Source organism: Protopterus annectens, chromosome 9.part0 (assembly GCF_019279795.1).
Source record: "Protopterus annectens isolate FY-2018-M chromosome 9.part0, PAN1.0, whole genome shotgun sequence".
Taxonomy (NCBI): Eukaryota; Metazoa; Chordata; order Ceratodontiformes; family Protopteridae; genus Protopterus; species Protopterus annectens.
The window spans coordinates 738,644,310-738,669,206 of record NC_056743.1 but is presented as its reverse complement, the minus strand read 5'-3'; the positions used below and the strand labels follow the sequence as shown (position 1 = coordinate 738,669,206).

The 24,897-nt window shown below is 37.5% G+C and overlaps 1 protein-coding gene across 1 annotated transcript in view; it reads right to left on the bottom strand.

The window, feature by feature from the left end:
* Nucleotides 1-24,897, bottom strand: part of PPFIA3 (PTPRF interacting protein alpha 3) — a 2,479,399-nt gene that overhangs the window by 810,066 nt on the left and 1,644,436 nt on the right. The window contains exon 5 of the mRNA XM_044083361.1: nt 10,644-10,718. Within this exon, the coding sequence (XP_043939296.1) occupies nt 10,644-10,718 (75 nt within the window). The remainder of the gene's footprint in view (nt 1-10,643; nt 10,719-24,897) is intronic.

Below are 24,897 nucleotides of genomic sequence, written 5' to 3'. Positions count from 1 at the left end.
GGTTTCCAGGAACAGATGGCAATCTTTCTGACCTCCTAATAGGTGGGTATTCACGGTCATAGTTCATCTCTCTCTCACTGTTAAATTGATAACCATTCTATTTCTATCCTTTTACAAGTACAAAAGGTACGATGAAATGTGGTGACTGAATATTGCAGGCACATTATGACATCCCTAGTAGTTCACATTGAAGGGACTAGGTTTGAAATTAAGTTGGCAAAGGGTAACTAACACAAATGGGGTAGTGTATATTGCTGTTTGCCAGACCTGTTTCCATTTTTACATAGGTAAAACTGAGAGAATGCTGAAAAAGAGGTTATACGAGCACCTCTATGATATTAGAAAACAGGATGAAAATAATGGGTTATATCGGCATATTAAAACCAACCCTAATCACACTTTTCTTTCTGGAATTCTGGAAGTTGTGCCAAAGGATATAAGGGGTGGAGATTGGAAGAATGACTTGGAAAGAGCTGAAATGAAATGGCAGCTACGTTATAATTCTAATGTTACACCAGGTTTAAATGACTTTATCTCTCTTAAGCTCAAATTAAAATATAGGGCACAAAAATTGGGATTTTAGGGTATATTAACTTCAGCACTCATGTATACACATATAACAAAATCATAGTGTTTTAAAGTATGTATTTTTAAAAAATGTTATTTGCATAATATATTTAAATTTTATTGTGATTGGTTGATGCCTTTTTAAATAGAGAATGTTCATTTATTTTCACAGTTTTGAAGAAGTGGATGGACGAAAGCACTTGACTATGGATATTGTGTTACTGTGGAGTATACATTTTATTTTGTATAGGCTGCTAATGCTGTGGAGTTTTTAATCACATTGTGGAATAAATTGTGTTTTCATCACTGGAGTGAATTCCTTGTTTTTCCAATATACAAAATAATGCTCGAACAGATTACTAAAATTAATAGGGTGATAGGAACTGAAAAGTGTAAGAGTATTTTCTAATGAACAAGAATAAAAGAATAAATAAATCTATGATGAAAGCCGAATGCATAGTTCATATATATGATAACGAAAAGTGTTATTCTAATCTTTTTTCATATTATAAATGTATGTATGTTAATTTCACAAATTAACGGCGGGAAGAAATACATTGTTTACAAAAAACATAAATCTGTGTTTATTTTGCAGGATTGTACATCTATAACTTTTTTAAAAACGACATTTGTATAAATGAAAACAAACCATGCTGAGATATTTTTAGTTGCAAACATTATACATCACTTCTAATCTTCTATACAGTTATTGTTAGTCAAACATTACATAGCTCATTCAATTCCTTGACTTCCCTTAAACCGCATTCCTCCTCCAAAACATTTTTCTGCATGTATTGTTCCCACAGGAAAAAAATTTAAAATCATGCACATATGCAGTAAGAGCAATGGAGGAAAACATTTAGAGACATGTGGATGTTCTTTAAAACAAAGTTTGTGTTGTAGCAGTGGTAAGGATAATCTGCATCGACAAGTTTCTAAGTGAGTGCCTAGAGTATGATATCAAAATAACACAAGTGAGATCTTTAAAGAGAATAACAATAATTACACAGAATATTATATTCCTAAAGTATTCTAAGAACTAAGCCAACACAGGAATGGAAAAAAAAGATTCTGCCAAGTGGGATGACTGCAATTAGAGGTACAGAGAATAGGCAAGAGGGGCCTGGAATTTATTGGACAAAACTGTCCAAGGAACCAAGGTATTGGGAGCAAATAACTAGAGAGGGAAAGGTAACAGAATGGGAAGAGGCCAAGAATTTATTTGGGCTGCAGGGTAGAGATTGCCTTCCCTATCAAGGATTGATATCAGAGTATAGGCAAAGAGAAAGAAACAGGCAGTCCTAAATGAAAGACCAACACTGGTAGAGTTTTTAGTAGTGTCTAGAACAGAAGATGTTAAGAAAGGAATAATTAGCAGAGCATATAAAATATTGCATGATAACTCTAAGAATCAATCAGAGGAGGTTATAAAGGATTGGGAAGACAGACTAGATAAGCAGTTCACAAAGAAACGATGGGGGATATATGTATGTCTCCCAAATATGCAACACATTCTAAAAGATTTAGAATCTTGCTTGGAAATGTTTACATGGGTTACCTTCATTTCATCGAAAGCTCATTTGACTGACAAACATTTTAGTCGGACCAAATGACTGAAACTTCATTTCAATGACACTTCATTTGACTGACAGTTCAGTTGACTGACAATTAGTACTGGCAGTGTCTACAGCACTGTAAGGCAAGTAAAAGGAATAAGTCCTTTTCCCCACTGAAGTGCAACCCTGGAGTTAGTATATATAGTTAGGGGGGGGGTGTGGGGGCACAGCCCCCCACACTAGGGGGTGTGTGGGGTACAGCTCCCACTTACTTTGGTTTTACTAAACAATATAAAACCAAAAACAGAGAATATAACATGAAAGTAAGTGGGGGGCTGTGCCCCCCAACTCTATGTAACTCAAGGGTCACATTTCAGTGGGGAAAAGGACGTATTCCTTTTACTTGCCTTACAGTGCCCTAGACACAGCTAGATGTATAATGTTTGCAGCTATAGTTGTGTCAACATGGGCTGTAATGCATAATGTTTGCAATTGAAATTGTGTCGGTATGGTTTATTTACATTAATATAAATGTAAGATTGTCTATTCCATATGTGATAATTTAACAACAACAACAAAAAAAAAGATAACACAACTGGCACAAGATATCAAAAGTATCTCCCTTATTAAGTGTATCTTTTAAAAGCATACCAGACAAACAATTTATAGGTAAAAAAAATGGCAATACTTGTTCAGAGGTATTTTCAAAGTCACAAGTTAAAAAATAGAAACTTTACAAAGTCTATTCTTTTGGTACTGTATGAATGACTAATTAATGCTGCCTATTAAATACATGACCTACTTTGTCTTACACAAAATAATTTCTTCTTAATACAGATAAGACAAAAAGCTGATGAACAGAAATGGCATTTGTAGAATGAGAGTTGAGGAAACCAGTGATGTTGCTACAACTAAACACTACTTTAAATACATGCAGTTATGTTATACAGCGTGCAAAAGGAGAAGCTATGCCACTAAAATAATTGTTACTATTCTATTGCTACTTATGCTGATTTTAAAACAAGTCACTGTGCTCCTTTTTTAAATGGAACACATTCCCTCTGCATCTCACAAACATGAATTAAATCATGCAGAGAGGTAGGCTGGTTGGGGAGAAATGGGCAACCACACCAGGTACAAAGAGTTGGGGGGGGGGGTCAGCAGATCCTGATCAGTCTTCAGTGGATATCAGCATTCAAAAATGCACATTAAAACAGTCAGAACTGAAAATGAATAGCACATGTTTGGCACAAACTGTTGCAACTTTTTGCTTCAAATGTTTATTTTTCAGACTGAGGAGAGAGAAGCATTTTTTTTGTCTGCTGAAATGAAAGTTATTGGGGGGGGTGCCAATTTTCGGTACAGCACCAGGTGGAAGAATAGCTAGCTAGACCTCTAAAATCATCGATCCCCTGTAATACATGTAATGCTAAAACTCATCTGGGTACTCTGTGATGTAGTGCTGACATACTTAAAATAGCAAAACGCATTTAGCATCTCCATGACATATACCCAAGCTGTGTTTCTGTTCTTAAAGGGGTGAAAAACAGTTGCAGCCGCAATCATCCTCAAGCAGGGATTCAAACAAGAAACAACAGCTTTCTAGTATCTTAAAACAAATACCTTACTGGTAAAAAAAAACAAAAAAAAACTTTCATTTGTTGCCACTCTCCAAGAAAGTAAAAATTATTTTTGAACTCAAAACTCAATACATAGGGCAACACGTAGTTTTAAAGCTTTACAGTGATATTAAGCTAAATCAGAAAATATCAGACAAAGATACATGCCACTGTATCTCATTAATATCCCTAATTAGGTACTTCTAACTTGTACAGAAAACATCAAAAGAAGTGCAACAAGGAAGCACGGAGACACAACCCGATTTATTTAAGCGCTTTTGTCTCAAACAATAGTAAGACTTCCTCATATAGCAATAAAAACAAGAACCACCCTTACATACACTTGTAAAATCACATGACAATGACTGCCCCAACCATTTCACTAAAAGAAATATATACAATACTCCAAAACCACAACATCCTAAAAAACAAATATATATGTATGTGTATATACAAAACCATCACAATCCTATATACTTATCTACATTGTGCTCTTAATTTCAAAATACAGTCAACAGATACCATTTCCCTCACTTGTTCAATGACAATAAATTTAAAATGATGCCCAAGATATTCCAGCGTATGCTTAAATAAGGCCTTAGTCATTTTTCCTCCTAATTTCATAGGTAGGGGTGAGGAAAAAAGTTTAAATGAATTGTTTGACTACTTAAATGGTATTAATTCTTTCCTAAAATTTACAGGGGAGTTTAGTAAGAATAATATTAAGTTTTTAGATGTAACAGTGATAAAACGTGAAGGAAGATTATTTACCAAAATATACAAAAAAGGTGTTCAGAATAACTCATATCTGCATTATAGTAGTAGTAGTATGCACTCCAAAAAAGTTAAAGAAAATATTGTTAAAGGTCAGCTGATGTGCATTAATAGGCTAACTGAGAAGGACAATGATTTTTATGATGAAAGTGTACTTCTTTGTGAAAAATTTCTACAGAGATTTACATTGTCCAGAAGGGATTGTTAGAAATTACTTTTCTGCTGTGAACTAAATGAGACAGCAAAATAGAATATCAGATAGTGTAGGGAGGAATAAGAATAAGGACTACAAAATTTCTATGCAGATTAGTAACAGCATAGATGCTGCTGCTATTAAAAATATTAAAAAAATAGAAAGTTGTCCTGAACTTAAGGACGGGTCTATATTACATGAACGAATGATCAAAATGTTGAGTACAACAAAATCGACACACTTTGAACGTTCATGTAATCGGAGACTGTAAATGTCAAAATGTGGAGTTCCGAAATGTTTTAGTTGGCCTTGTTAGTGAGTGTAGCATGTGACGTAAACACGCTACACTGTCTGGAATGGCTAGGTAAGAGGCTGCTTTACTTTTATATACCAACTCTAAGGTCGCTGTACATTGGGGAAAGGGCAATTTCCCGGTAATCTTGGTGAAAGGGCAATTTCCTGGTAATTGCTTGTGTGAGAAGTCGCTTTGCAATTACCGGGAAATTGCCCTTTCCCCAATTTACAGCGATCTTGGAGTTTGGTATATTTAGTTAGGGGGGTGTGGTGGGCACAGTCCCCCACTTTGTTTTAAAAGTAGATGTGTTTGTGTAGGTTTTTAAATGTTTGAATGATGTGAGTGTGTAGGAGGTTCTATGCATTGGTTGTATATGTGTGTGTTGTATGTTAGTACAGGGAAGGTGTGGGGCGAACAAAATCTTTCGATTTTTTTCAGGTTTTTTGTGTTTCAATTACATGAACAATCGATCAAAGTGTGTTGAGTATGTTGCACTCGACATTTTGATCATTCTTTCATGTAATATAGACCCCTTAAGGACAAGGTGGGAGAGCAACCCTTGTTTATTTACAAAAGAGGTAAACGTTTTAAAAACTTTTTTCAAGCTAAGCTTAATAAGCCAGTTACAGTTAATAATAAGACTAAAATAGGTATGTTCAAGTGTTTTAATTCTAATTTATGTGATTATTTATTGACTGGGGTGAATGAGGTAAATATTAATGGTTTTAAAGTCAAACTAAAAGGTAATTTTACATGTAAAAGTATATATGTGGTATATTTAGTTATGTGTCAGTCTTGCCCCTCTTTTTATGTAGGATGTACCAGCAGGGAGCTTTATAAAGGCATCTATGAACATAAATATGTAGCAGAATTGGGTAATTTTAAAATGCTTTGGCTAAGCATTATAAAGCTAGTTCACGTTTGGTACATTTTAAATTTCTAGTATTAGAGGAAATTGCCAATTATGATAAGAGCTTTGATACTGAAGAAGAACTGGGCTGGCATGAGTATCTTTGGCAAGTAAGGTTAAATGCCTGAGTGTTTTCTGCCTGGCCTGAATAATAGGGATCATTTTACAGCTTATTTAAAAAGAAAGGGACTAAAACATTGACTGAAGTTTCCCTTTGTCATATGACATATATTTTGTGATGTGAGTGGTGTTTGTAATATTTAAATGTGATGTATGTCATGAACATTATTCAGTCTGAAGAAGTCAATAATGTTGATGAAAGTGCTTAGTGTTTAATGTTATTGATATTTATTCCTTTTATTAAATGGTTACTGGGTTATTTTTGCTGTCTTAGTTTTATAATTTCATAGGTATGTTCGTAAATATGATTTTTTAGTTTACGTTCCGTTTTACCTATAGAAAATGTGGGGCAACACTGATACAATGCCCCATAAACTACCCCAATGCTATTACAATTAAATCTACCTTTGATTTTCATTTGATACCCATTAATATCAAATAATTCTCCAGTACTGATGTATGAACAAAAGTTACAACACCCACATTTAGCCATAAGGCAAGGTTTACTATGGTCCTTAAGGTTGATGGATCTCTCCACTAAATTTTTCAAATTATAACTTCTTTTGTATACAATTAAAGGCTTAGCATTTATTTTATGCCTAACTACATGATCTTCAACCAAAACAGACCAATTTTTTAAAATAATATTCCTGACCTGATCACAATCAACAGTAAACCTAGTAACAAAAGAAAGCCTAAAACTATTCATAACATAATTATTAATAACCACATTATCATTAGTAGTGGTAGTACAACTCCTATAGACCCTTGGGAAACATATGAATCAGACTTGGTTAAATAGGGAATATAAAAACCCAACCTCCTCTTATTTATCACTTCCAGTTTAATCTCCCTAACAAAATCAACAGAATATTCTATTTTAATAAACATACTCTCCAAAAGGGCACATTCAGTCAGAAATCATTATAAAGGGTCACCATCCATGTGGCCCTTACAAATTGGCCCTTTACAACAGCTTTCTTTTGGGGCTTGGGATGAGAACTGTTAAAATGTAAAAATGAATTGGAGTGTGTAGGTTTCCTAAAGATCGTAGAAACATACCTATGGTTCTCCAAATCTTTAACCAGGTTAACATCCAAATAACTGATACAATTATCATTCACCACATAAGAAAATTTTAAAAACTCAGTGGTAGTATTTACATAGTCGAGAAACGTGTCAGCTTTACTTTTACCACCATTCCAGATGATAAATATATTGTCCAGACACCTTAGGTACAATTCACAATCATGAAAACTCACATGTTGAAACAAAAATCTACTTTCCCATTCACACATAATAATGTTAGCATATAACAGGACGCACCCATTGCAAGACTTTTTCCTTTTAGAACCAGTTGCTCGTCAAAGAAAATGAAATTATTAGTCAATACAAGTTCCATCATTTCTACATACAAGTTCATTTTATCCTGTAGCTAGCCTTTCCTGAACAAATAATCATGGAACTAATTCAAATTCACATCATGTGGTATCACCAAAAATAAATCTTTAACATCAACAGTTAAGAAAACAAAAGCCTCATCAAATCTTAACAAGTTACATTTACAAAAAAAGTCCCATGAATCCACATATAGGTGTTGTTCTTCCTTCAATAAAACCTTTAATTTTATATCCAACATTTTGCAAAGGTCGATGTGATGGAATTCCGGGCATCTACAATAGGGTGCATAGGGGGATCCACCAAATTTTTATGTAACTTGGGCAACCCAAACATAGTGGCAATAACAGGATTAATCATTTTCAAAAACATAAATTCTAACAAAGAAATACGTTGCTCCAAGAGCATATCACTTAGTTGGGTAGAAATCCTTCTATATGCAATGTTCAACTAATTTTTTGAAACTTGGCTATAAGTGTCACTAAAAAGCATGGTATACATTTTGCTAATATAATCTTGAAAATCCATTATCACTACACCCCCCACCCTTATCAAGCTGCATAATTCTAATTTTCGTCAACCTAAGAGTTCTTAACAAATCACTATCTTTAAAACTCAAGGTAGTTAAACTCATTAACCCTTCCCTTTAATGCAGATCTTAAATCCAACTCACACAGTCTTTCAAATAGTGTTAAGACTGGATGTAATGGAGGATTTCACACACTGGGGACCCAAACGTCCGTCACAATATCAGTCTATTATTCAACATAATATTAAGATTAAGCTTCCTTACAAACAGTTTTAAATCAATTAACACATTAGCAAGGTCAGTTCTTACCGCTGGAACAAAAGTAAGTCCCTCAGAAAATAAGTTCACCACACGAGTCCAACAACTGTGAACTATAGTTAAAAACAATAAAGCGCTCAGTTATGTTAGTAATAATGTGCGGCATATTTGAAGTCACAACATCTAACTATGTACTCCTCATTTCCAGTACGGGTTCCGACTCCGTCCACCTCTCCGTGATTGATAAGAAAGACGTCTACGTGGGGTGAGGATGGTTCTGAAAATGGTTGTGATATGACTGAGTCTGATAACGGTCTTGATTCTGTTGTTTTACCCTTAGCCTCTCCGAACGACGTAAGGCCGTTTGATCTAAAGGGGCGTTGCTATCCTCTTCCTGCTGAGCAACCTCGTTAATACTAATGATCCCACCATTATCACTGGTTGAACTCAAAGTAACAGCAAATCGATGGCCCTATTCCTGAGAGGGAGGTGGGTTGGGATAAGCTTTCTTCAATGAATAAAGTCCCATTCTAATTTTTTTATTTTACGTTCTTTAATTTTTAGCAATATAATTATCAATGTTTCTAAAAATCTGATGATATGCAACCTGATGTTATTCAAACAACAGGTCCGTTATAATAACTACATCCAGCTCTTTTATTTCATCAGTGAGCCCCTCAATCAGTTTGGTGTTGTGTTTAATGAGTACCTCCAAGTACTCGCAACCATAACGGTCAAATAAGGTAAGCAATTCTTGATGTAGGGGCGAATCCCTTACCAAGCCAGTTGGGAAATTTCACATTCTCAGTCCCTTTGGGACTTGATTCTGTTTGATACACTCCACCAATTATGAATTCTCAGTCTGCTCTTTACGGACTTTTAATAATTTGTAATAGTACAAATCCGAACTATATCTCAAGGTTCTGTTAACCTGTGGAACTGTACATTGAGAAAAGCCAATATGTTGACAAAGCAAGTCATTTAAGTTAGAACCAACAATGACTGAATTAACTACTGGTGTACCATTGATACATGCACCTCCTTGTCCCAGGGCTAGCAAACTAGCAGAACAGTTTTCATTCCTAAGAAGCGGTTCAGACAACAAAGCATTCCTTGACCCAGCAGGATAATGTTGTTGCATTTCAGCAGCCAGAGAATCCACTTTTTGGGACAATTGCTGTATTAGAAGGGTTAAATCACCCACTGTCCTGTTAGCAGTAATAGGTTCATTTTCCAAAAATAAAGATTGCAATGGAGACAGGCATCCAGAAGCCATCCATGTAAACACCTGACAAACCACAAAAGGATAAGAAGCACAAACACTTTAAAAACAACAAAAGAAGTGCAACACGGAAGCAAGGAGACATAACCCGATTTAAGTGCTTTCGTCTCCAACAATAGTAAGAGTTCCTCAGATAACAAAATCAAGAGCCACACTTAAATACATCTGTAAAATCACATGACGATGATTGCCTCCACCACTTCACTTAAAGAAATATATACAATACACCAAAACCACAACATCCTGAAAAACACATATATATGTATGTGTATATATAAAACCATCACAACTCCATAGAATTATCTACATTGTGCTCCTAATTTCAAAATAGAGTCAACAGCTACCATCTCATTCAACCCAGGCTATCCAACTCCTTTTAGACACAGAATCCAGTATTATTCCCTTCTCTCAAAGCATAACTGCCATGGGTCACCCCTAAGATTTTCCCCTCACTTGCTCAATGACAACAAATTTAAAATGATGCCCAGGATATTCCAACATATGCTTAAACAAGGCATTAGTCATTCTTTCCCCCTAATTTCATAGGTATGTTCATAAATATGATTTTTTTTTTTAGTTTACATTCCGTTTTACCTATATAAATATGATTTTACAAGTGTATTTAAGTGTGGTTCTTGATTTTATTGTTATCTGAGGAAGTTTTACTATTGTCTGAGAAGAAAGCTCTTAAATAAATTGGGTTGTGTGTCCTTGCTTCTGTGTTGCACTTCATTGGTTGTTTTTAAAGTGTTTGTGGTTCTTATCCTTTTGTATAGAAAAATGCTAAATCAGATTTTACATATAAATATTACACAGAAACATCTTGGTGGCACACGATGTCCAATGAACTCTGATATGCTAGCACTTGTTTAGCAACCGTATGGTTCTAAAATCCCCAGTTGGCATTAATGCAGCTCAAGAACTTACGAAAAGCAACATCACAGACACAAGTATTAATTTTTTCAGTACACTGCAAAAAATGAAAGAAGATGGTACATATTTTCAATTGAGTTTGAAGTGACATTTCTAAAACTATACAGAAATGTTCCTTAACTAAGTGTTTCAAAGGCTAAATGGGGGAATCTTCACCTAAGTAATATGTGGGCACCTATCTTCATAGTATAATTTAAAAAATAACTTACCTCTTGACTGGAAACTTCAAGTTCTTCCTCTAACACAGCTACTCTTTCCAGTGCCACCCTTAGTCGCTCACGGACCTGCAATGGGAAACACAAATAGCCATGTCAGTGCCTCGGGATAACAGTACATTAGAGTTCAAACAGCCTCATTTTACAGTTTCCTTTAAAACAGTCTACTGCTTGTCCCCCTCCATTCCATGTACCTCTGGTAGCTACCCAAAGAAGATTAAAACGAAAGTGCAAATTGCCAGAACTCCAACTAGCTGTAGAAATGCTGCAGTTTGCTTTACATAACAAAAAAGGTTTCTAAATCCCTCCACAAGTGGTAGCACTCAACAACAAGAATGCAGCACTACTGTTGCCATAATTGTATTTCCCAACAGTGCAGCTCATCTTGGCTACAGAACAAGGACCAGCAATGTGTTACGTCTGTAATGAGAGCATGGATTACCCAGGATGAGTCAATGCATGCTGGTTATACATAATTAAGTGATCCACAACATACCTCTCAATCTCTTAGCCCAAGAAATCTAGACAAAGCCTGACATAATGGGGGTAAAAGGTCCAAAAACAGGGACAGATTTTTAAACATTGTTCTTATAAACTTAGAAAGTTGCTAGAATAACAGGGCATGTGTTAAAATACATTCTTTAAAGGATATGTAGTCTGAAACTCAAATGTTAATTAAGTCTCAAGCCATGGTAGAGTATAAAAGGGAGGTTTATTTATTTAATTCATTCTGAAAAAGTCCTGTATCATTAAAGACAGAAATGCTCAATCTTTGTTGGAATAAAGGATTATCCGATACTTGGTTTGTCCTTTTTGTATAAGCTGTCAGCGTTAAATTTTTCTGGTATCAGGCCGTTTTTGTAACATTACACTTTTGAGTTCTTCTGAAACTCAAATGTATGACATTATTTACTGATTTCATTCATAGGTACATAGGTGTATACTAGGCTAATAGCCCTGGAGCCTTTACAAGTCTAGCCCATAGGATTACCCTGGCATCATGCCACCCAACCTTACTTCCCAGTGCCTCTGTTGAGTAGAGCCAGTGGAGTGATCCCCGGGGTGAATTTTCTATTTCCCATCCACTCAAGATTTCTCTTGAAGAAGGTCAGTGAGGTGCTCTGTTTGACATGCATGGGAAGTCTTTTCTATAGCATGGGCAGTCTCTGGGTTATGAACCTGGCCCTCCAGCACATTCTGTTGATTGTGGTAATGAGGGTGCGGTCTCTGGAGCATGTGGTGCGGAGGGATTGGGATTTCTTTAGATGTAGCATTTCTAACAGAGCTGGGTCAGACATGGCTTTGTAAGTCAAGCAGAGATCGCCTCTAAGTAGGTGATATGAGACAGAGAATAGTTGGAGTTTTTTTGAGTCTGTCCATATAGGACAAGTGTTTAAGGTCTAGGATCCTCTTTGTGAGGTACTTTTGTGGCCTCTCCAGTTGTTGCAGGTGTCCAGTGAGGTACATGCCAAATGGGGCATTGTACTTGATAATTGGCCTAATTAGGGAAGAGTAGAGGGAGACAATGACCTCTTTCTTCCTGGATGCAAAACCGTTAGTAATGAGATGTGCCACAGAGAAGGACTTTCTGACCACAGTGGCAATGTGGTGGTCAAAAGAGAGGTTGCTATCAACCTGTGTTCCCAGTTCTCTTATAACACCTTCTGTGTTCAGTGGATTACCATTAATGTGGTAATTCATGGGAACTGGGTTTTTCCGAAAGAGGATGATGACACAATTTTTGGCATTGTGCTTAAGGCCATGGTTCTGACACCAGTCGTTGGTCTCAGTGAGGCCTTTCTGTAGGATGTCAACATCACTTGGGGCGTTAATAATGGCTCCCAACTTGCAATTCCTCAGACCATCTCAATGATTTGCCAGAAAACCAAAAATTTTATGAGGAACAGACCAAAATTTTGAGGCATAAATCTGGATATTATGCAAAAATCTGGAGATTTCAGAGGTATGATTCACAATCCCCAAAATACATTGTCACATGGTCAAAAACAATGCTCAGAAATGGAGATGTAGCAAAAAATGTTACCATAGGTACCAATTTGCTGTTTTCTACTTGTGTGACAGTGTGTAACAGTTACACGTTACAAAAATGCAGGTATTACTCATGCTTTAACCAAAATTAACAGTTATGAGATGAAATATCAATCTGTGCAGCAGATAAAATTTATTTACCCTGCTTTCCACTAAAAATATGCAAGCCCATTGCATAAATTGTCAATGTTACCTAGCTACTGCTAAATATTTCATCTGTTTTATTTACCATGCTTTATTCCAGGAATCTTTCCTCCTTTGTTGTGTCAGAATGCTACAACTCTATGCATTACCCCAACTTTTCTTCATCCAGGCCTGTCTCATTGAACTCCACAGCACAGTCCTCCAGAAATGTTTTATTTAATGAATGGGACTCTCTAGCCATTTGTTAGTTGCTTTCAGAGTCAATGAACTGCAAATCTGACTACAGTTCTGAACTTACAAGAATCATTGTTCACTGTTTAATATACTGGAAAAACAGGGAAGAGCAATTCTCTTTCTCATTTCTGGTAGGTGAGGATTAAATATGACCATATTTACACAATGTACTATTCCACCTCAGAAAGATCAAGGTATCATCTTCTCATATTTTCTCAGCATGTGGCACACAACTTCCTCACTCCTCTTCCTCCTAAAGATGAAGCATCACCTTTCAGCACTCAGTACTTCCCTTCCTGGTCAATTCTCCAGCCCACGCACGTCTTCTCCCAAATTATGGGTTCTGGACCACAAAATTAACTCAGGTAGATGAGCTGACAGAAAATTCTTGTATCTTTCAAGGCAATACATCTAATATGACAAGTACCACAACAAAAAAATAAAAATAAAATACCCACATGTGCATATATATATATATATATATATATATATATATATATATATATATATATATATATATATATATATATACACACACACACACACACATATATATATATATATATATATATATATATATATATATATACATACATACATTCTTTAGCTATCACTAATATTTCTGAGAAAGCACTTTTACACCTCACCACCAAAACCTGTTCATAAATATGAAGGAGAATTCAAACTGTTGATTCAGCAGTCAGTCTGATTTGTCAGGATTATAACAATAAAGTTACTACATCCTATACTGAAAAGAACAGAAATGGGTGGAGCACAAAGTGCACCCCATTCATTTATTAGCATCTAAAAATCCATCCAAGAAACAGATTTTTGACCATCCTACTTTAGATTTTAAGTTTTCTCCAAGGTTCACCGCCACCTGTGATAGTTGTAATCTGGTGTATCTTGCCAGCTGTAAGTGCTGTAGCTGCTTCTATGTTGGCAAGACTTCGAGGAGGTTGAAAGATAGGATTTACAATCACCTCTATGATATAAAAAATATACATCTTCAAAATGCCTTGGCTAAGCATGTTTCTGTTTTAATTCTCATAGTTTTTGCTTTATGGTCTTACAACTTGTGAGTAGAAATGAGACAGGGTGATTATAATAATTTTTTGGAGTCTGTGGAATAGAAGTGGATTTTGAGGCTACGTGCCCACATTCACCCCGGACTCAATAGTCATGTTAGTATAAAACCTGCACTTGAGGCACGATCCCTAAAATGACTGCTTTGTATTTTTCCACTTTTGTATTTTCTTGATGTTAATTTAATGTTAATTATATAATTAAGTGATTAATGATTTTATTTGAAGTGCCTGATTATTGGGTGATTCAGATATTTAAACTGAGTGCTTTTTTCTACTGTGAGATCTGATGAAGCGTGGTGTGTTCATGCGAAAGCGCTTATCTGTTTGCTTTTATCAATAAAATTTTATCCTGGATTTCAGAGCTGTGGTGGTTCTAGCTTGTGTTTCATCGTTTATCGTTTCAAGCCTTCTTGGTGAGAACCTTTAGGCAGCAGTGTGCACATTGTTTTTTCCCCATCTAAAAATGTGTGAGCATATGGAGGCACACTAAAACCTTCACAAAGCTGCAAACTTCATCTTGGTGTATAATTCACCCATGACGTATTATATAAAGTATAGAAATGAATGAAACACTTCTGTCTCTCCCCAGAGGATGAATTGGCGTCAACAAGATTAAGCAAAATGACTAAAGGTGAAGAATATCAAAACAAAGCAATTTTGCAAGGGACGAACCCCTTGTCCCTCTCATGTGGGGGGTTTGTTCCCCAACACTTCCTTAATTAAATACACTAACTACAATATCACACATTTGTGGAGAAAAATGAAAACTCCCACTGCAGAGACAAAAAACATGTCAGCAATGATTTTCAATGTGAAACAACGCATAGGGATTTCAACATCCAGGAATTAAAATCGATACGTTTACACCTTGTCCATTTAAGACTCAGTGATGGTATAATAACAGAACTAAACAGTGCACACCACAGACACAATGAACGCACTTTTACCAGTCAGTAAGAATGTGTAGGTAAGAAGTTAATTTTTAAATAGTTTACAAGACAATGTAACAAGATATCAGCCCTGTTTAACACTTTTCATACATTTAGCACCAGCAAGTGTAGTATGAACTTATATATGGTTTCATTTACAATAAAGGAAAATAGTTATGTGGATTAGTCCAATCAAACTGTGAAAAACTCATTATCATTGAATAAACACTGTAGTGGTTATGGGAACTTGTCAATACTGTCTACACATTTTGAGTACTTGGAGAAGACACACAGTCATACATGTTAGAATATCTTGTTGGAAGCCTAGGGTTTTCAGGACAACTATTGCATGCTATTCAGTCCCTCTACCTAAGGAATTAGAGTTGTACCAACATTCTTGGTATTAAGATGAATACACTAAGTGTGGGCAAAAACTCTACCAAGGGAGTGTCTTGTATCCCTTCCTGTTTGTCATTTTCATTGACAGGGCAGCAAGGCACAGTGGGGACAAGAGGGTGGCACCTTTTTGTTTGCCACTGCTGATGTAATAAGAATTAGCTTCAACTAGCTCTGATCTTCAGCATACACATTGGTGATTTGTTACTAAATGTGGAGCAGCAGGAATGACAATCATGTCCTTCAGATCAAAGGTTATAATTCTCTCCTGGAAAAAGTACAGTTTTGTACCTACCATAAATGTAGATGCTGCAGTAATCACAGATGGTTAAAGTCTAGAGTGAGGCCGAGTATATAAGACAGCCGACACACCATCTTCTTTCTTCTTTCTTGCCCAGATGTCAGGTGCCCCAGAAGGAAAAGGCAACATAAATTATATATATATATATATATATATATATATATATACATACAAATCCATATAAAATCAAAATCAAAAGTTACCAAAGCAAATAGGATAAAAGAGATCAGGGCCAGGAAGAGGGGGGGGGTCCCCCACCTTTTTACCAAGGAGGAAGGGGGAAGGACTGTAGGATTGCTGTTGTGTTGTTACAACTAACATTACTATGGTATGTACAACAACTGTACTATGTGTCATGCATACAGCTGCAGTAATCAAAGATGGGTGGAGTCCCAAAGCACGCACAGGTATAAATCAGTATTGCAGTGCAAGCAAATATAAACCATATAATAATTAAGTCAGGTTGTTGTATGAAGAGGGGTTAAGTCCCATGCCTTTACCAAGAGGAAGGAGGAAGGGGGTACTGCACTAGCTGGCTTAGCACCGAACATCTACATTTTATGGTAGGTACAAAAACTGTACTATGTTCATCGTGCACAGCTGCAGTAAGTAATCCTGGGTAGAGTCCCCCAAGCCGCACAGGGTGGTAGGTACTAGGTGGTACTGGGATGAGCCAGAATGCCCTGCAACACAGCAGTGACAAAGCCTGCTCTAGTTTTGGAATAAAAAGGCAGGTGGTAGTGTTTTGTGAAGGTATGTACAGAACTCCAAGTGGCTGCCTCCAAAATATCTTAGGTAGGAACTCCTCTGAGAAAGGCTATAGAGGTAGCTGTGGCCCTGGTGGAGTGGGATCTGATGCCTGTAGGAACAGATTTCCCATGATAGGAATAACAAAACCGTATGCAGTGGCCTATCCACTTTGAAATAGTCTGCTTGGTAACTGGCTTCCCTTGAGCCCCTACAGCATAGGACACAAAGGACTTTGTTCTGTCCAAATAATATGCCTATGGATGTCTAAAGAGTGTAGCAGCCTTTCCCTTTGTTTTGAGGATTGGGGTAAGGTAGGTAAGTGTATGGCTACTTTAGGCATAAATGACAGGTTGGGGAAACCCTGTCCTGATGGAAGATGAGAAAGGGCTGCACTGCCATGAGGGCCTGTAGTTCAAAACCCGCTGAAGTGATGGCCAGAAGGAAGGCTGTTTTCCAGGACAAATATTGCAAATCTGTTGAGGCAGCTGGTTCAAAAGGAGGCAATGTTAATTTTTCTAGTATGTAATTAAGATCCCAGGCTGGTATTGGTTGTTTCCTTGGTGGTCTTATATTCTTAGCCCCTCTGAGGAACTGTCAAGTGGGTGAGAAAATAAAGGTGGAGCCGTGTTGAATTCTGCAGAAATGGCTGAGGCATGGATTTTTAAGGAAGAAAATGAAAGTCCACTGTTCAGCAGCTCAGCTAGATACTGTAATACCGGAGGCAAATTCAGCTTACTAGGGTCCTGGCCTTTTTTCTCATTCCAAGAGCAAAACCGTTTCCATTTGCCTTTCTAGTAGATGGCCTTCTGGCCTCCAAAATGACATCCTGCACCTCCTTGGAGAGTAGGGTCTGTTGTGGTGTTAAGGAATTTTCCATGCAGCGAGATTGAGTGTTTTCAGCTGACTGTGAAGAGTTTTGTAGCTGTGTTGAGTCAGCAGAAGAGGCATTAGAGGTAGGGACCAGGGAGGAGTATGTGTTAGGCTCCTCAGGAGCGGGTACCAGTGTTGCCTTGGCCAATCTGGAGCAATCAGTATCATCTCAAGCACCTTGGGCAGAAGAGGCAGAGGTGCTGTCCATGCTGTCCAACTGAATGAAAGGGCGTCCACTCTCCAGGCCTTTGGATGAAAGGTCCTCGAACAAAACTTTTCCAATTGATGATTCCTGTGGGAGGCAAAAAGATCTATGTCTGGCCTCCCCCACGCTTGGATTATCTCTTTAAACACCTGAGGATGCAACTTCCATTCGTGTGGATCTGTCATATTTCTGCTTAGATTGTCTGCCAGCGTGTTTTCCAATCCTGGCAAGAACTGTGCTTGAAGCTCAATTTGCCATTCCAGAGCCAAGTTCCAAAGAGTCATGGCTAGTCTGCACAAGGGGTATGAATGTGTTCCTCCTTGTTTGTTTATGTACCACATTACTGTGGTGTTGTCTTTTCTTATCAGCAATTGTCCTGGATGCCGGAGGTCCTTGAAAGCTGTAATTGCATTTATTACTGCTAGCATTTCTTTTTGATTGATGTGAAGGTGCTTTTCCTTTTGGGACCATTTGCCCTGTTGTGAGCTTGAGGCTTGCAGAATGGGAGGCCTGTGTTTGCTTGACATGCTTGGGCCCACCATAGAAATTCCTTTTACAAACATGGAATTATTGGTATTATTGTTTCCAAACTGTGACTGTGTTGAGACCATATTGTTTTCAGGTACCATTGAAGTTTCCTCATATGCAGCTTTGCACATGGGATTAAAAGAATGCAAGATGCCATGAAGCCCAGAGCCTGCAGGATTTTCCTTGCAGTAAGCCTGGTACATTTTGCTAGTATTTTGAAGTACTGAGTTAGTTGCCCCTGTTTTTCTGGCGAAGATAGGCCATCTGGGTGTTTGTGTCCAAGTTGGCACCCAGGAAAGTTATTTTCTGAGATGGTGTTAGCCTGGATTTCTCTTTGTTGATTGTGTATCCCAGAGAATGTAGTAACCGTGTTACATAAGCCAGATGTTCCAGAAGTATGTGCTTGCTGTCCGCTTGGATCAGGCAGTCGTCCAAATAAGGGTAAATTTGTATCCCTTGAAGTCTGCAGTAGGCAATCACTGATGCCAGGCATTTTGTGAATACTCTGGGTGCAGTAGATAAGCCAAAGGGCAATGCAGAGAATTGATAGTGGATTGAACCTGCAAGAAATCTGAGGTATCTTCTGCAGCTTTGTCTGATTGGGACATGCAGGTATGCCTCCTTGAGGTCCAATGTTACCAGCCAAAACTCCTTGCCCAGCATGGGAAGAAGCTGCTGTAATGTGAGCATCTTGAATTTAGTAAAAATGTGTTTAGGATGGATAAGTCCAAAATGGGTCTCCAGTCGGTTCCTTTCCTTGGTACCAGAAAAGTCTTGAATAAAAACCTTGACCTTGTTCGTGCTCTTGTATAGCTCTCATGCCTATGAGCTTTGAAATTTGTAGTTGTGCCTCTGCCCTTTGATTGTGTGGCAGGTTTGGCATGCCTCTCATTTTTGGAAGAGTGTGGAACTGAAATTTGTAGCCTCTGTTTATAATGTCCAGGATCCATTTGTCTGTTGTGACAATATGCCAATTGCTTGTAAATAATGCCAGCTTTCCTCCCAAAGGTGCTGCCAGCTGAGACTTGCTTGGCATGGAAATGAGGGAGTCATTGGGTTTGCATTGTTGTGCACTGCTATATGATCCTTGTGATTGCCCTCTGCCCCCTGTATCTACCTCTTTGGGGCTTGTCAGTGGCTGGAAAGGACCAGTTTTTTGAAGGCCAATTTCTGCTAAAACGTGGTGGCTGGACCTGTAGAAAAGCTTTGACAGTTTGCACAGATTTGGCTTTTTCTTCCATTTTCCGTAATATCTCCTCAGCATTAGTACCAAACAGCACATCCTTTTGTAAAGGAGCATCTAGAAGTTTAGCTTTCACATGATCAGGCAAGCTTTGTTCCCTAAGCCAGGCATGTCAATGACTGATCCTGTAGCAGCAGCTCTACTTGAGGCCTCTAGGGCATCATAGCCACATTGTAAGGTGTGTTTACCCACTTGCTCTGCACTATGCATCATATCCTGCAACTCCTTCAAATCTGGTTGTTCAGGTTGAGACATTTTATTAATTGTGATAACAGGAACTGTTGATATTTACGCATATGAAACTGACAATTTAAGGCCCTCATGGCTAGGGTGGCCGAGGTATAAACCTTTTCCCCACCTTTCTAAGGATCTTGACTCTTTTCGCAGGAAGTGGATTCTTAGCAGTAGAGGCCTTCAATCCTTGAGAAATGGTTTCAGGGTCAGCATTATGGCTTTTGTAGAGTAATTCGTGAGAGTTAGGATCTCTGTAGTACCTATCAGGTTTGACTGGTGCAGGAGGCAGGGAATCCAGGTTAAGGCAAGCCTAAACATCATCAAGTATGTCCAAGACAGGAGGTATTGCCAGAGGTCTGTGTTGAGGTAACAAAAGAAATTCCTAAGTCTTTAAAAGTCTTGGCCTTCCCAATGGAAGTGTTCCCAAAGTGTAAAGGAAAAATCCTCAGGAGGAGATACAGAAGGAATGGACTGCTCTGCATCCGAATCTTCAAAAGGGGAGTAAGAGTGTTCCTCTACATCAGAATGTTCTGATAAAATGGAGCCCTGATCAGAAGAGGGAGAATCTTCCTCCACTCTGGGTCTCTTGTCTGAGGGGCTGAGAACCCCTGATAAGAGTAATTAAAATCCTCAGCCATTTTATCTGTTTTTAGGCATGGGCATGCCTGACTGATTTGGATTTAGTGAAGGCCTTAATAGAAAAGGAAGATGAGGGTCTAAAGACACCCTGGGTGGAAGTGGACCCGTCCACATAAGGAGGCTCAACACACACAGTGGCTTCAGTGGTTGTAGTCTGGGAAAGGGCTTACAGAAGACACCGCCAAAGGAGTGTCGCCGGTAGTCAGGGACTGCAAAGAACCAGACCACATGTAGCCGGTTTTGGCGTGGTGTCAGTGGGGACCTTTTGGACAAACGGTAGTTGGAGTCTCACATTTTATAATCAGAGGCTTTACTAAAAGCTTAACATGGTCTGGGCCTAAACAAGGTATGCAGAGGGAATGGAAATCCTTATTTGCTTCCCACAAGAAATACAATTATTAACTTTTTCTGACATCGGTCTGAGGCAAGAAAAGTTTCTAACGGGTACTTAGCTTTAATGAAGACTTCTGTGTCTTATATATCCGCCTCACTGACGCCAGGAGAGAGGAAGCAACAAACCCACGCCGGACCTAGACTTTGGAATTCGCCGACCGAGGACCAGAGAACCCATCTGTGATTACTGCAGCTGTATGCACGATGGAAAACAGAGGACTTCCACATGCTGGTGAAGAAAGAAACTAACTTAGAGAAGTCTGAATATCTTGTGGTACTGGTCATAAGTGAAAGCAGAAGGGATTGGGAGACTGACCAGTAGCTGGATACAGTTGAGGCATTGTACTAAAGTATAATTTGTTAGAAGGATGTTGCATACAATGTTTATATGCTCTCCTCTGATAAATTACTCTAGCTATTTAGGGGAAAGCAAACTAAAACTGCCATGTATTTATTTATTTATCTATCTATCTATCTAGCTATATATCTATGTTAGGGAGGGGTACAGAAAGAACTGTACAGATCACACACACTTCACAATTTAATCACTCTGGCAGTTTATTATTACAACACAAGAAGTTTGGGTAACAAAGATAAACTAGAAACTGCTATGAAATTAAACTTTAAGCTTGTAATAACCGCTAAGGCACAGGATGCCTCACATGTACATTTTTCTAACTAAATGTATATGCACATATTCTACCAGTTCTACAAGTATTAATTCTTATGTGTGACTCTGTACAAGGTCAGTTAGCCTTCTGATATCAGACTCATGAAATTTTGGTTACTGATGTTCACAATCTACCTATCCAAACATAAGAGTAACTGTTGGTAACAGAAGTCTTAAGTATTATCACTGATCAACACAAAGGTTTGCTGTACACTCTAGCCACTGTCTTAAATGACAGCTCATTTATTAGCTGGAATTGTCTCAAGACCAATTTGCATTATGCATCAGAATTTTTAGAACTTATACATATCAAAGCAGTGATTCAGTTTGACTGATTTATTGATGGGCAGAAAAATACTGGATCTTGTTCCAATTAATGTGAACAGCTTTATTACAACAGTACAAAGTGCTTAACCCATGGGTTTGTCATTCCTGCTGTCAAGGCATACTTTACTAAAACTGAGGTATATGACTATAGTATAGCTGGCTTTGATGTGACAAGATGTAATGCAACAGCCATCAACTGGAAAGCTGTATTTGAAGATGACAACAGTAGTTATTGTTGGACATTGTTAAAAACATTATGCATGGATCGACTAGACAAATGCACTAAAATAAATACGTCACTGCTCAGATGAAGCAAAAAACTAAAACATTTGGTCATGAAAAAGAAAGAGTTTAAGTATGCAAGAAACGTTATTACTGATGTCAACAAGAATTGGCTTTAATGCAATAGCTAGATGGCTAAAGCAAACTATCCAGTGTGCAAAGTATATATCTCACATAAATGTTATCAAGTTCCTACAAATATGTCAACTCTCAAATGAAGTCTGTCAGCTTTGTTGGGTAACTTTTCCATAATAATAAGTTTCACAGACCTCTGGATATGACCAATACATTCAATAATTATTTTACAAATTTTTAGAAAATAATCATTCTGTCAGAACTACATCTCAGTTTGATTGCCAAGCCTGTGACTGTTCATCTGCACATGGAGAAATGCTTAAATGTTTTAAGTAAATAAAAACAGAAATATTGTATCGGTCTTGACAGCCAGTGTCATCGTTTGTACCATCAGGAAAAAAGTTAGACATTTTAATAGAATTATCTGACGTTTTACTGAGGAATATTTCTGTATTAATTTATTTATTTATACATACATACATACCCTCTTTGTAGAATTATCTGATTTATCTACGGAATAGTACTGTTTTTATTTATTTATATATTTATTAACATTTTTTTTTTACCAGAGAAGTGAACTGATCCAGGATCCCTTTTCAGCCGTGACCTGGACCATAATGGCAAAGACAATAACAGGTAAGAAATAAACTTAGGAATATAAAGAAAAAAAGCACATAGCCACAGTATCACTGTGAATAAGCAAAACATTAAACAACATTTACAAGAATGCATACACTAACAATGCTTGACTATACAATGTCAACTTAATTATAAACACAAAACTACATTTATGCATACTACACAGCTTACAGTGCTGTAAGATGTTAATTCAGTGCAATGGGCTAGAAATCAGCTTGTGAATGATGCTTGGCTGTACAAAAATGAAAGGGGGGAATAGTTCAATTTGTATCTCTCTAGTTGTACTGAGGTAGTATTAAACAGACTAAACGAGCAAATTTTGGAATGGAACCACCATTAAAGTGGAACCTAAGAACTAGTGCACCCTTGGATTAAGCTTATGTCTCTACAGTACTTGCATTACAAGTGCTTTACTGAAAGTTAACAGTTGGTCTATATTCCTATTATTCTCTGGGAAACACTTCTAAAATAACTGGAACTACTTTCTTGAAAGCTGATTCACACATAGCAGATAGGGACTATATAACTGAACAATGTCATTATTTTAAGCATACAGGACTGGTTTCTAGATTGCAGCCAGATGAGGAGTGGTGGATAGTAGCCATCACTTAATATTTTGCAGATGAGTGCCATGAACAATAAAGCAGCTTTAGCTGCAACAGCCAATTGGTTGAGACGAAAATAGTGCAATGATGCTTATGCTTGTTAGCTAGATGTATAAATCTAAGTATTTTATTCTCTGCTGATTGAATGAGTGAAGTATTGTGTGCAGAGAGAAGTGTAGTAAAGAGAATCAGCATATCAGTCCAAAGAGGAGTAAATTTATGGCAACAGCTGGCTTCAGTGGTCAACAAGTTAGACATTTTGTATCCGACTTTATGTAGAGTTAATACCTTGCTGACCCAATCATCTGTGTTATTGCTGGAATGATAGAGATATCCAGAACTAATCTTACATCAAAACCTATGTGATTAACAGCCTGCTTTTACAAAGCCAGCTCCATATAGTTTCAGAATCCTTCTGAAGTTCACTGCTCAGAATGGATGATCTTTTGTTGTATATATAGTCATTACATTCTCATCTGTGTACATTATACAGATGACAATGTAATGACTATGGTAGAGTCTAGGTTAGAAAACTGAACTCTTGAGAAACCTCTTGTGTTATGCTACCAAACTGACTAGTATTTAACGATTCAGTCCCTCAAAGTTCAGTTTTCAACATAGTTCTCAAACTACTGTACCATTTTCATGGAGAAACCCATTTCTGATAATTCATGCTACAACATAACATGGTCAACAGTTTCCAAAGTTCTCTTTAAGATCTAAAAAATATCTCCTGTAACTTCACCTTGTCCATTATTTGTAAAAATGTGGTCCATCACTGGATATACAGCTGTTAGAATGCTAAAGCTAAGACAGTAACTATACTGCCTATCTATCATGATGCCATATTTTAGCAGGTACTCAAGAATTTGATCACAAATTAAGTCTCGTCACTTTTGATGGGTCATTTTTCCACATTAATGACATTTCATAGACCTTTGGACATGGCTAATATCATTAACTAATATTTTACAAATGTTTCAGCTAATAAATCATCAACTAATATTTTACAAATGTTTCAGCTAATAATCATTCTGTCAGAACTGCAAAAGGATTCAGGGAGGACATGCAGACTCCACACAGAAGGCACCCAAGCCAAAAATCGAACTGGAGAGCCTCTTGTTGTGAGGCTGCAACGCAACAGCAGCACAACTGCACCATCCATACTTTATGAACATAATATTCTGCATGATTATTGCTATTCTCCTTAAAGATCTGCATACAAAATCTCAGTCTCTCCCAGTTACCTGAGCTACTCCCTTGTTTCACTATCATCTCTTTCCATTTTGAATTACAGGTTTCTGCTTGTTCTATGTATAGGAGCCTTAACTGTGTAGCTCTGAAATACCTCTTCAAATATCCGCCTTGCTCTGTTGGAAGAATCAGCTTATTGCACTTGACAAATGCCCTCTTCCCCTACCAGATAAAACCCTTCAGTTCATCATTAACTGCTATCCACAACTTCTCCTCTGGTGAGGAGCAATTACTGATGAGCTGAAGGAAACTCTCCTCTTACCTCCCAACACTCAGACTTGTCAGAGATGCACTTATATATCCAAATTGGAAGCCATGCACTCTCAAGCCAAGATTGGAATAGCTGGTCAAAAGGAGAGGGTCAACACCTGCAACACATAGCTCCCCAGACCA